This window comes from Stegostoma tigrinum, chromosome 25, assembly GCF_030684315.1.
Source record: "Stegostoma tigrinum isolate sSteTig4 chromosome 25, sSteTig4.hap1, whole genome shotgun sequence".
In the NCBI taxonomy this organism is placed as follows: Eukaryota; Metazoa; Chordata; class Chondrichthyes; order Orectolobiformes; family Stegostomatidae; genus Stegostoma; species Stegostoma tigrinum.
Window position 1 is genome coordinate 501,404 of NC_081378.1, and position 13,159 is coordinate 514,562.

Sequence of the window (13,159 nt, forward strand, 5' to 3'; positions counted from 1 at the left end):
TCCTGAGATGCTGCTGGGCCTGCTGTGTTCATCCAGCCTCACATTTTATTATCTTGGATTCTCCAGCATCTGCAGTTCCCATTATCACTGATACAATTTGGACCTCATAGAATATGAGTTTCCTTATTGGGGCTGTTAATCTGCTCCAATCAGGGAGCCCTGGCTGACAGATATAAACAGGAGTTTCAGGGCTTCTGTTCACCCTGAGAGCTGGCTCTGACGAAGCGGGATCAGTGTCAAGGACACTCCACATGTAAATAAAGAATGACTGAGTGACAGGATACCAGTCTCTGCAGAGTTATTTCAACCTCATCACCAGCCTCCAGAATCCTGAAGCTGCCTTTTAGTCACTTGGTAATCTTTCTTCCAGGGAAGACTCAAATCTCGCAGGTGTGACCTTGTAACTGCAGTAAGTTTCCCTGATAACTGTTTAATAAATTCACACCAAATCTTCTTTCATCATTTCATTAGTCTTCCTTTGACTTGATGTCAAAAATTATATGGAACACTTCAACTGAGAACCTTCTAACTTGTACAGTCATAGAGTCATATAGCATGGAAACTGAGCCTTCAGTCTAACTAGTCCAAGCTGACTATGCTCCCAAACTAAACTAGTCCCACCTGACTGTTCTTAAAGAACAAAGAACAAATAACAAAGAAAATTACAGCACAGGAACAGGCCCTTCGGCTCTCCAAGCCTGTGCCGATGGTGATCCTCTGTCTAAGCCTGTCATCTGTTTTCTAACCGTCTGTATCCCTTTGCTCCCTGCCCATCCATGTACCTGTCCAGATATATCTTAAAAGACGCTAATGTGTCTGCGTCTACCACCTCCGCTGGCAACGCGTTCCAGGCACCCACCACCCTCTGTGTAAAGAACTTTCCACGCATATCTCCCCTAAACTTTCCTCCTCTCACTTTGAACTCATGACCCCTAGTAATTGAGTCCACACTCTGGGGAAAAAGCTTCTTGCTGTCCACCTTGTCTATACCCCTCATGATTTTGAAGACCTCAATCAGGTTCCCCCCTCAATCTCCGTCTTTCTAATGAAAGTAATCCTAATCTACTCAACCTTTCTTCACAGCTAGCGCCCTCCAGACCAGACAACATCCTGTGAACCTCCTCTGCATCCTCTCCAAAGCATCCACATCCTTTTGGTAATGTGGTGACCAGAACTGTACGCTGTATTCCAAAAGTGATCGAACCAAAGTCCCATACAACTGCAACATGACCTGCCAACCCTTGTATTCAATACCCTGCCCAATGAAGGAAAGCATGCCATATGCCTTCTTGACCACTCTATCCGCCTGCGTTGCCACTTTCAAGGGACAATGGGCCTGAACACCCAGATCTCTCTGTGCATCAATTTTCCCCAGGTCTTTTCGATTTACCGTATAGCTCGTTCTTGAATTCGATCTTCCAAAATGCATCACCTCGCATTTGCCTGGATTGAACTCCATCTCCTATTTCTCCATCCAACTCTTCAAAACTATCTATATTCTGCTACAATCTCTGACAGTCCCTTCACTATCTGCTACTCCACCAATCTTAGTGTCATCTGCAAACTTGCTGATCAGACCATCTGTACCTTCCTCCAGATCATTTATGTATATCACAAACAACAGTGGTCCCAGCACAGATCCCTGTGGAACACCACTGGTCACAGTTCTCCATTTTGAGAAACTCCCTTCCACTACAGCTCTCTGTCTCCTGTTGTCCAGCCAGTTCTCTATCCATTTAGCGAGCACACCCTGGACCCCATGCAACTTCACTTTCTCCATCAGCCTACCATGGGAACCTTATCAAACACCTTACTGAAGTCCATGTATATGACATCTACAGCCCTTCCCTCATCTATCAACTTTGTCACTTCCTCAAAGAACTCTATCAAGTTGGTAAGACATGAACTTCATTGCACAAAACCATGCTGCTTATCACTAATAAGCTCATTTTCTTCCAAATGTAAATATAATTCACATACAGGGTTTTTCATTTCCCTCTTGTTCCGTGGCTTTCTGCAGCCTTTCCCTACTTAATTGTTTTCAGCTCCTGTATTCTTCTGCCAAATTGCATGAACTCATTTTCCTAACTCTATTCCATTTGCCACATTTTTACCCACTTACTTAACCTGCACAAATGCTTCTTTTTGTCATCCTTAACTCTTGCCTTCCAACCTATTTTTATCACATCCCCAAACATGGCCACAGTACCTTCTCTTCTTTCATCCGAGTCAGATAAATTTTGTTAATGATAGTACCCAGTTTTCTTTCTCCTTCTCTTCTTGAAAAGCAATATAATATTTGCAACTTCCACTCTGATGGTGCCATCCCTGAATTTAAGCGATTCTTAAAAAAATCAGAGATAATGCATCCAATCTTCATAAATTCACACACTGCTTATTTTCATCAGTTTAGCATAATCCAGAAAGTTCATATTGAAAGAGCAATTTGAATCTGGGATGGTGAATGCTGTTTAGGGGAATAAGGGTCTCAAATGCTTTGGAGTGCCTAATTATGTCACATGGACTTGGGTTGGAAAATAGTTTTGGAACTCAAAAGAGTAGGCCCAACATCAAGGTCTGATAACACTGTCTATCATTCCAGTATCACTTGGACCTCGGTGCTAACACATGACAAGCTGCATCCTTTTAAAGAGCAGAGCACTTTCTTGGTAGACTTCCAGATAGTGTTTGTCTGTCACACTGCCTGGTCACTCTGTATGGTCTATATGTGCACAGTCAATGAGTGTGTGGACACAGCATAAGCGGTCACTCTGTGCGTGGTCACAGATGTGGTCTGTGAATGCATGGTCAGTCTGTTCAAAGCCACAGTATACATGGTCACTTTGTGTGGTCACTGCATTCCTGGCCATTCTGTGCGCCTGGTCACTCTGCGTGATCTCTGTCATTGGCCTCACTATGTACAGGTCATTGTGCAGGCAATCAGTGTGCAACAGGTACTAATTGACCCACCCAGGAAAGAGGATGGCCGCAGTGAGTCTTGCTCGCTGTTGAGCTGTGCTGAGGGTTGATCTGAGAACGGTGACCCGGAGACTGTGAGGAAGGACTGACACCGCCACCTGCAGGTCAGCTACTGCTGCTGCTGCCTGACACAAATTCGAGAACATTTAACGTTGCAGGGTATATGAACTATACCTGCTCCAAAGTGCTTCTTAAATATATTTGAAGATTACTAAATATTTGTTAGCCTTTGTAGACTGTACATTTTCCTCTAATTAATCATAAATTCACTTTGGTCAAACAGGGTATTGCTAGAAACTATATTTTGTATACACTCACTTATTTTAAGAATTAGAACAGAGGACATTACAGCACAGTACAGGCCCTTCGGCCCTCGATGTTGTGCCGACCTGTCATACCGATCTCAAGCACATCTAACCTACATTATTCCATGTACGTCCATATACTTATCCAATGATGACTTAAATGTACCTAAAGTTGGCAAATCTACTACCGTTGCAGGCAAAGCGTTCCATACCCTTACTACTCTCTGAATAAAGAAACTACCTCTGACATCCGTCCTATTTCTTTCACCCCTCAATTTAAATCTATGCCCCCCTTGTGCTCGCCATCACCATCCTAGGAAAAAGGCTCTCCCTATCCACCCTATCTAACCCTCTGATTATTTTATATGTTTCAATTGAGTCACCTCTCAACCTTCTTCTCTCTAATGAAAACAGCCTCAAGTCCCTCAGCCTTTCCTCGTAAAATTGGTTTTGTTGTTTTTCCCTATATTAATAGAAAGTGTGCCTGTTTATTTGTCATGGACAAGGTGTATAGGGTGGTGAGGGTGGTGGGTGGTTTGTTTAGTTATTGAAAATCTTCCATCCCATCTCTCCATTTGGGAACCCTACAACCAGTATCAAAAATTGAAGCCAAAATGTCCTTTTGGAACGCACTGACAATTTATACCTGAGCATGTCTGAGATCTTGACCTTCCATACCATCAACAAAAAAATGCCCAGTTTGCTGATCAACAAGGAAAATACAAACGCACTTAGTGCAGAGGGACAGCAGCATATGCAGAGGAACACTGAGCCCTTTGCAGTGATCACACAGGGTGACTGTGAGAAAGGACAGCACACAATGACTGGGCACAGAATGACTGCACACAAAATGATCATGCATGAAGAGTGAGCCTACACACTGAAAGTGACCATGTATACTGCCCATGTACAGACACTGCACAGAATGACCACTTACCTTTCTCAGGTTGACTGGAAACACTGACAGCACACTCAGAATGACTGTTGAAATTGATCACAGCAAGATCTGAAGTTTGCAATTTCAGATACTCTGGTACTTGGCTCATTCATTCCCTGCAACAACACCTTTTAAAATATTTCCTTTCTGATCCCATTTTAACTTTAAAGTGAACATGATCTCAGACAGCAACAAAAACACCACCATAAAGAAGCAGGGTAGCATTCACTCCAGAATGATGAATGATTCTATACTATAGATCACATATAACATGATAGAATGAAAATCTGATTGGAATACACTTTGTATGAATGGTTTCCAGCCAAGATCGCGAATCCTCATGGTGACAGAAGAGTGATTGAAGTCCATCCTCCCCTCTCCCTCCCCCACAGTAATCAGTCCTTACCCTCACACGGGCACCACCCCACACTATCCAAGTACTCACTGCCCTCTGCCCAATACCATACCCCCAGTACCCTACAACCCACACCTGAGATAAGACTCACTTAAAGTAAACTGTGGTTTTGAGGAGCCCTCGCAACACTGGAGTCAGTGGGAAATGGCGCCACAGAAATACTAGGCAATGATTATCTTCAATAAGAAAATGCCTAACTACTGCTGCTTGATATTCAATGGCATTATAATCATTAAAATCCTCAATATCAACACATTGGGGGTTACCAGTAAGCAGAAACTGAGCTAGACTCACCATATAAGTACTATAGATGTGCGATAGGGTTTGGGTTAGGACAGATATCAAATGCAGGTTCTTTACTCAGAGAGTGGTAAGGGGGTGGAATGCCCTGCCTGCCAATGTAGTTAACTCAACCACATTAGGGGCATTTAAACAGTCCTTGGATAAACATATGGATAATGATGGATAGTGCAGGGGGATGGGCTTAGATTAGTTCACAGGTCGGCGCAACATCGAGGGCCGAAGGGCCTGTTCTGCGCTGTATTGTTCTACGTTCTAGAACTCCGAAAGCAGATCAGAGGCTGGGAATCCTACCGCATGTAATCAACTCCTGATTCCCAAGGCCGATCCACCATCTACAAGATGGACTTTCATATCTCATCAAACCTCAAGCATCTTCCAAACCCACACCACTACCATCTAGAAGGAAAAGGACAATAGATACATGGGAACTTCCATACCTCCAACTGCAAGTTCCCCTCTAAGTTACTCGCCGTCTTGACTCGGAAATGTTTCACAGTTCCTTCAATGTCATTGAGTCAAAATCCTTGTTAGTCCCTCCCTAAGGGTAAATAGTCTGCAGCATTTCAAGATCACAGCTCACCACCAGCTTCTCACAGGCAATCAACATTGGCCCAACCAGTGACATGCCCAAATGAATTTAATAAGAGTGCTGATATTAAAAATATTCATCACACCTGACATGATGCAAACTTGCCCAGATAATCAAAATAGAGTTGTAAGATACCTTTTCCTGAGGTCAGAATTTGCTTCAAATATGCTCAGTTCTAAAGTTAAAAATTAATGTCATCGCTCTGAGTTCAAGTTCCCACAGCAGTTGTAGAATGTAGTTACCTTTTAGCAGGTGTCCCAGGTAGATAATACCTGGTACAGGACACACCATCCCAGAAACAGTAGGGGTCTCTAGCCAGGCAGCAATCAGTGCAGGCTGAACCATACATATCACACTGATGAATCCTCAACTGAGCAATACCTGATTTTGAACCAATGTATAAATTTTGCTGCATTAAATAAAAGAGGAGTTATTCAGAACCACAGTCATGAGTTCTTTTGAACACTTAATGTTACAACATAATTAATATTAGAAATTGTTAATGAAGGCTAGAGATAATCTCATCTATGACCCATACAGACACATGGACAGTGTTGTCTCTGGATACTGCAGGCATTCAATCAATTTGTAGTTTGTACAGGCACAGACCAATAGAATTTTAAAAAATCATAGAATCATAAATTGTGCTGTTCATAGCCAATGCAGAAAAATTGAATCAAAAGCAAACCAAAAACAATTTGCAAATTCTGGAACCCTGAAACAGAAAATGTAACAACTGCATCAGTATCTCAAAATGCTTTGATAGAACCTATCGTATGTCACTTTAACATTCTACTGAGATACACCGGCAGAAACGTGAATGTAAATTTCTGTCACAGATACTGTGAATTTCCACCATCACCTGATCCAACAAAATGAGAGCAGAATTTTGCTTCTTCCAAAAGCAAACTTGAAATTGCAGGCGCAAGTACACCCCCTGATTGAAATTAGCCTCATTCAAGGCCATGATGTGTTAGTCGCAATTTCAGTCAAAAAGAGTAACAAAGCAGATGTAATATTTAGCAAACTGAAATTAATCAAGGCCTTTAAGGATTATAAGAAAAGCAGGAAAGAAATGAGGAGGGTTAGAAGGGTCCATGAAATGTCCTTGGCAAGTAGGATTAAAGCAAATCCCAGGGCATTGTATGCATAAAACAGGAGCAAAAGGGTAACAAGGGGAAAAAGGTAGATTCACACTAGGTCAAAGGTGGGATTAATGTATGGATCCAGATGAAGTGGATGAAGCCCTTAATGAGTACTTCACATTGGAATTCACGAAGGAGAGGAACATGGATGATGGTAAGATTAGGGAGGGATATGTTCACGTTCTAGAATGTTATGTTACAGTTGTATGAGCCATTGGTGAGGCCACATTTGGAGTATTGTGAGAGTTTTGGTCACCTTGTTATAGGACTGACTTAGTTAAACTGGAAAGTGTGCAAAGAAGATTTACGAGGATGTTGCCAGGACTATTAGGCCTGAGTTAGGGGGAGAAGTTGGCCAGGATAGGACTTTATTCCTTGGGACGTAGGAGAATGAGTGGTGACCTTACTGAGGTATTTAAAATCATATGGGGCATAGATCGAATGAATGCATATACTCTTTTTCCCCGGGATGGGGAATTGAAAACTAGAGGGTAAAAGTTTAAGGTGAGAGGAAAAAGATTTAAGAAGGACCTGAAGGGTAACTACTTCCCACAGAGAGCTGTCAGAGAGAGTGGTTGAGGCAGGTACAATAGAAACATTTAAAAAAACATTTGGATAGGTACATGGATGGGAAGGGTTTAGAGCAATACTGACCAATTGCAGCAATTGAAATTAGCTGTGTGGGCATCACGGTCAGCATGGACCAGTTTGGGTCGAGGGGCCTGTTTCTGTGCTGAATTACTCTATGACTCTATGACATTAAGAAGGAAAAGGTATTGGGTGTCTTGAGAAGCATTAAGCTAGATATGTCCCCAGGACCTGATGGGATCTAACACAGGATACTAAAGGAGAAAAGGGAAGAGATTGCTGGGGCCTTGAGAGAGATCTTTACATTTTATTTAGCCATAGGTGAAGTCCGAGAAGACTGGAAAATGGATAATGTTGTTTCATTGTTTAAGAAGGACAACAGAGATAATCCAGGAAGATATAGGCCAGCGAGAATTACATCAATGGTAGGGAAATTATTGGCAGTGAGATTTATTCAAACTTAGAGAAGAATGGACTTATTAAGAATTATCAGCACTGCTTTGTGTAGGGAAGGTCTTGTCTTACAAACTTGTTTGAGTTTTGTGAGGAAATGTTTGATGAAGATAAGGCAGCGGATATTATCTATATGGACTTTACTAAAGCATTTGACAAGGTCCCTCATGATAATTTGGTCCTGTATGTTAAGTTACATATAATCCATGATGAGTTAGCAAGTTGTATACAAAATTGACTTCGTTATAGAAGACAGAGGGGTGTTTTTCTAACAGGAGGCCTGTGACCAGTGGTGTCAGAAAGGATCAGCGCTGAGACCACTGTTGTTTTTAACACATATACACATATACTTTATTTGGATGAAAATGTCAGTGGTCTGATTAGTAAGTTTGCAGATCATACGAAAAATGATGGAACTGTGGATTGTGAGGAAGATTGTCAAAGGATACAACAGGATATAGATCAGTTGGAAAGATGGGCAGAAAAATAGTGGATGGAGTTCAATCTGAACACATTTGAAGAGGTGCATTTTGGAAGGTCAAATGCATGTGAAAAGTACACAATACATGGCAGGAGCCTTAGGTGTTTTGAGAAACAGAAGGATCTAGGGGTGTAAGTCCATAGCTCCCTGAAAGTGATGGCACAAGTCGATAAGATGGCAAAGAATTTGTATAGCATGCTTGCCTTCATCGGTCAGAGCATCAAGTATAAAAGCTCAGTGAGGCCACACTTGGAGCATTGTTGCCACACTATAGAAAGGATATGGAGACTTTGGAGAGTGTGCAAAAGAGGTTTACCAGGATGTTGCCTGGTTTAGAGTGTATTAACGATAAAGAGAGATCAGACAGATTTGGATTGTTTTCACTAGAGCATTGGAAGCTGAGGGGCGATCTGAGAGAAGTGTATAAAATTATGAAACGCATGGATTGGGTGGATAGTTAGATTCTCTTTCCCAGGGTGGAAATGTAAAATTCTCAGGGACATAGCTTTAAAATGAGAGGGGGAATGTTTAAAGGACATGGTTGAGACAAGTTTTTTTTCCGAGGTTGCTAAGTGTCTGGAACACACTGTTTGGGGAGATAGTAAAGGAAGACATGATAGCAAAGTTTAAGCGGGTTTTAGACAGACACATGGACAGGCAGAGAATAGAGGGATACAGACCATGTGGAGGCAGCTGGGGTTAATTTAGAATGGCATCATGCTCAACACAGGCATAGTGACCTGAAGGCCTGTTCCTGGCTGTACTGCTCTTTGCTCTATGGCGGTTTAAGGCTTTGGAGTAGGTCCATAGCTCGGGTTGTGGGTGCTGAGGTTGGTTGGCTCACTGAGCTGGTTTGTTGTTCCACAAACGTTTCATTACCGTGCTTGGTAACATCCTCAGTGCAGCCTCTGATGAAGCGTCGGTGTGTTTTCCCTCCTGGTTTTTAAATTCTGGGGTCCATTGCGATGGATTGCTTCACTTCTGGGTTTCCTCCTTAGTGGAATGTCTATGGGGTCGAGTTCAATGTGTTTATTAATAGTCTGCTTCGTGGAGTGCCATGCTTCCAGGAATTCTTGTGCTTGTCTCTGCCTAGTCTGTCCCAGGATTTTGGTGTTGTCCCAGTTGAAGTGGTGGTTCCCCTTGTCCATGTGGATTGAGATGAGTGAATATTGGTCGTGTCTTTTTGTAGCCAGTTGGTTCTCATGTTCTCTTGTTATCAGTTTCCTTCCTGTTTGTCCGATGTAGTGTTTCTCACAGTCTCTGCAGGGGATCTTGTAGATGACATTGGTCCTGTCCATGGCCGGGGGTGGGTCTTTAGTTCGCGTGAGCACTTATCGTAAGGTTGATGTGGGTTTGTGAGCCACTCTGATGCCCAGTGGTCATAGAAGGCTTGAGGTGAATTCTGATGTGTTCCAGATGACTGTGTCAGGGTGTGTAGAATCAACTCGACCCCACATACATTCCACTAAGGAGGAAACCCGGAAGTGAGGCAATCCATCACAACGGACCCCAGAGTTTAAAAACCAGGTGGGAAGGCACACCAACACTTCATCAGAGGCTGCACTGAGGACGCTACCCAGCACAGTAATGAAGCGCCTGCAGAACAACAAACCAGTTCGGCGAGCTAACCAACCTCAACATCTATTGTGCTAGCTGTTTGCATAGTGCTGAGATGTGACGTGAAATACTCTCTTCTTGTCTATGTGTGATCTCAGTAATGATTGTCCTTATGGTCCTCCATCATAAACACCAATATATAAACATATTACTATTCCTATTGGTCTGTGTGTGCATTGTGGAAAAGCACGTCCTTTTAATTGTTCCATAAAGTGGAGATTTAGTTCTTTGAATAATCTATCATTGTTCATTAAGGGAACTTTTTTTATCTTCTTGCATTAGATTTGCAAATCTCTTACCCGTTTAACAGAAAGATCCATGGTGATAATTGGTGTTGGCACCTGAAATTCAAACAAGTGTTTGAGTTACTCACTGCTCAATAATATTCTAGTGGTACATGCACATGTAAATCCCCAAATATAAATTTGATGATAAAAATCACAACATGCACATTCTCACCTTAAAAACTTGTAGCTCCTCTAACACAACTTCCTCCATTGCTTCAGTTTCCTGATTGTAAATTGTAATAATTTTTAACACGATACCTGCATCTGATCAAATGAAAAAGACTTCTGTACATAGCTTGCAGGCAATTAATTTCCAATGTTCTCCAGGAAGATTAACTGTGAGTATTCACCCAATTTGAAATTTGACTCCTAAGAGGAGCTGAACGTGGCACTGGGTCATGTTCTGCTCAATGCCTGCCCCTGATCTAGTTGTTCTCACTCTGAGTCGCATCCTATTGGTTAACCTTCTGTGGGAGGCCCTTTGTAATATTTTAATTGGGCTTCAATGTTTGCGCACAGCATGTGCTCTCTTCATTCTGGCCTAATCACAGGTCAATAATGATGCTGGAAGATGCTCAGCAAACTGCCAAAGCTTCATTTTTTTAAAGCATTTTTGAGACTAGAAGCAGTATTTATTTTTTCTGGGATCTACAGCTTGTAATTTGGAATAAATTAAAAACAATAAACTTTGTTTCAATTGACCTGAATCTTTTATTTTATAATTACAAACTGATTTAATGGGAAAAGTAGTTAACTTGACCTTCCACCCCAACCTCAAGTTCACCTGCACCATCTCCAACACATCCCTCACCTTCCTGGACCTCTCTTTTTCCATCTCAGGCAACCTGCTAGAAACTGATGACCATTTCAAGCCCACTGACTCCCACAGCTACCTAGAATACACCTCCTCCCACCCACCCTCCTGCAAAAATTCCATCCCCTATTCCCAATTCCTCCGACTCCGCCGCATCTGCTCCCAGGATGAGGCATTCCACTCCCGCACATCCCAGATGTCCGCGTTTTTCAAGGACCGCAACATCCCCCCCCCCCCCACAGTGATCGAGAACGCCCTCAACCGTGTCTCCCATATTTCTCGCAACACATCACTCATATCCTGCCCCTGCAATAACCGCCCGAAGAGAATCCCTCTCGTCCTCACATACCACCCTACCAACCTCCGGATACAACACATCATCCTCCAATACCTCCGCCATCTACAATCCAACCCCACCACCCAAGCCATTTTTCCATCCCCACCCTTGTCTGCCTTCCACAGAGACCACTCTCTCCGCAACTCCCTTGTCTGCTCCACACTCCCCTCCAACCCCACCACGCCCGGCACCTTCCCCTGCAACCACAGGAAGTGCTACACTTGCCCTCACTCCCAGGCCCCAAGATGACTTTCCACATCAAGCAGATGTTCACCTGCACATCTGCCAATGTGGTATACTGTATCCAATGTACCCATTGTGGCTTCCTCTACATTGGGGAAACCAAGCGGAGGCTTGGGGACCACTTTGCAGAACACCTCCGCTCGGTTTGCAATAACCAACTGCACCTTCCAGTCGCGAACCATGTTAACTCCCCCTCCCATTCCTTAGACGACATGTCCATCCTGGGCCCCCTGCAGTGCCACGATGATGCCACTCAAAGGTTGCAGGAACAGTAACTCATATTCCGCTTGGGAACCCTGCAGTGCAATGGTATCAAAGTGGATTTCACCAGCTTCAAAATCTCCCCTTCCCCCACTGCATCCCAAAACCAGCTCAGCACATCCCCGCCTCCCTAACCTGTTCTTCCTCTCACCTATTCCCTCCTCCCACATCAAGCCGCACCTCCATTTCCCACCTACTAACCTCATCCCGCCTCCTTGACCTGTCCGTCCTCCCCAGACTGACCTATCCCCTCCTCACCTCCCCACCTATACTCTCCTCTGCACCTATTTTCTCCTCTGTCCATCTTCGGTCCACCTCCCCCTCTCTCCCTATTTATTTCAGAACCCTCTCTGCGTCCCGCTCTCTGATAAAGGGTCTAGACCCGAAACGTCAGCTTTTATGCTCATGAGATGCTGCTTAGCCTGCTGTGTTAATCCAGCTTCACACTTTGTTATCTTGACCTAAACTTGTGATTACCATGAGTTATAAGCGCAGAATTGGACCATTTGGCTCATTAAGTCTACTCCAACATTCAATCACTGCTGATAAATTACTTAGCCACATTCTCCTGCCTTCCCTTTGTACAAAATACAGAATTTGTATCCCTACCATAGAATCTGAATTATGACTTCACAGAATCACAGAATGGTTACAGCACAGAAGGAGACCATTCAAGCCATCATGCCTGTGCCGGTTCTATTATCTTGTGCTAATCTCCTGCCTTTTCCCCATATCCCCGCACAACATCTCTATCTGTGAAACCACCCAATGTCTATTTGAATACCTCAATTGAACCTGTTTCCAACACATTTCCAGGCAGTGTGTTCCAGACTACTTGCTGTGTGAAAATAAGGTTTTTCTCATGCCATCTTTGTTTCATTTGCATATCACTTTAAATCTATGCCTTCTGGTTCATGATCCTTTCACGTGCGGGAATGGCTTCCCCATTCCACTTATTGGCACAGGAAGATTTTCGTTGAATTGGTATTGAGGCTGCAGTTGGACTAAGTTCCAAAAGAGGAACATTTTCTAAAATGTACCTTCCATCAACAGTTTTTATCCTAATTGCCAAGCATTTTCAGTTAATCTCAGTTTTACCTGTGCCGATGAACAAGACATCATATTCACCATCTTCGGCATCGACTCTGTCAACAACTAACTGCTTCAGGTTGTGCTTCCCATCCGTCCTCAGCAGCACCGGCCTCTTGTGTGCAGGATAGACCGATTGGTACATAATGGGATGACTGTGTACAAAGCGAAGGACATCATCTGGGTAATCTTTTGTCGAACGATATTTACTGCCAGGAGGTGCATTAATCTGACTGGCACACTGCAACCGAGAGCAAAACTGTTTTCAATTGTTGTGTCAAGTTAGAAGGAATTAATTCATTTTGGTTTAATCCAT

General features: G+C 43.2%; 1 protein-coding gene across 2 annotated transcripts in view; it reads right to left on the reverse strand.

Annotated features, from left to right (window-relative positions):
• Positions 1 to 13,159, reverse strand: part of LOC125463445 (semaphorin-3E-like) — a 262,044-nt gene that overhangs the window by 17,649 nt on the left and 231,236 nt on the right. For both annotated transcript variants that reach the window (XM_048554709.2, XM_048554708.2), the window contains exons 11-14: positions 12,853 to 13,084; positions 10,272 to 10,363; positions 10,112 to 10,153; positions 5,771 to 5,937 (exon numbers count right to left, since the gene is read on the reverse strand). In XM_048554709.2, coding sequence (XP_048410666.1) covers positions 5,771 to 5,937; positions 10,112 to 10,153; positions 10,272 to 10,363; positions 12,853 to 13,084 — 533 coding nt within the window. The remainder of the gene's footprint in view (positions 1 to 5,770; positions 5,938 to 10,111; positions 10,154 to 10,271; positions 10,364 to 12,852; positions 13,085 to 13,159) is intronic.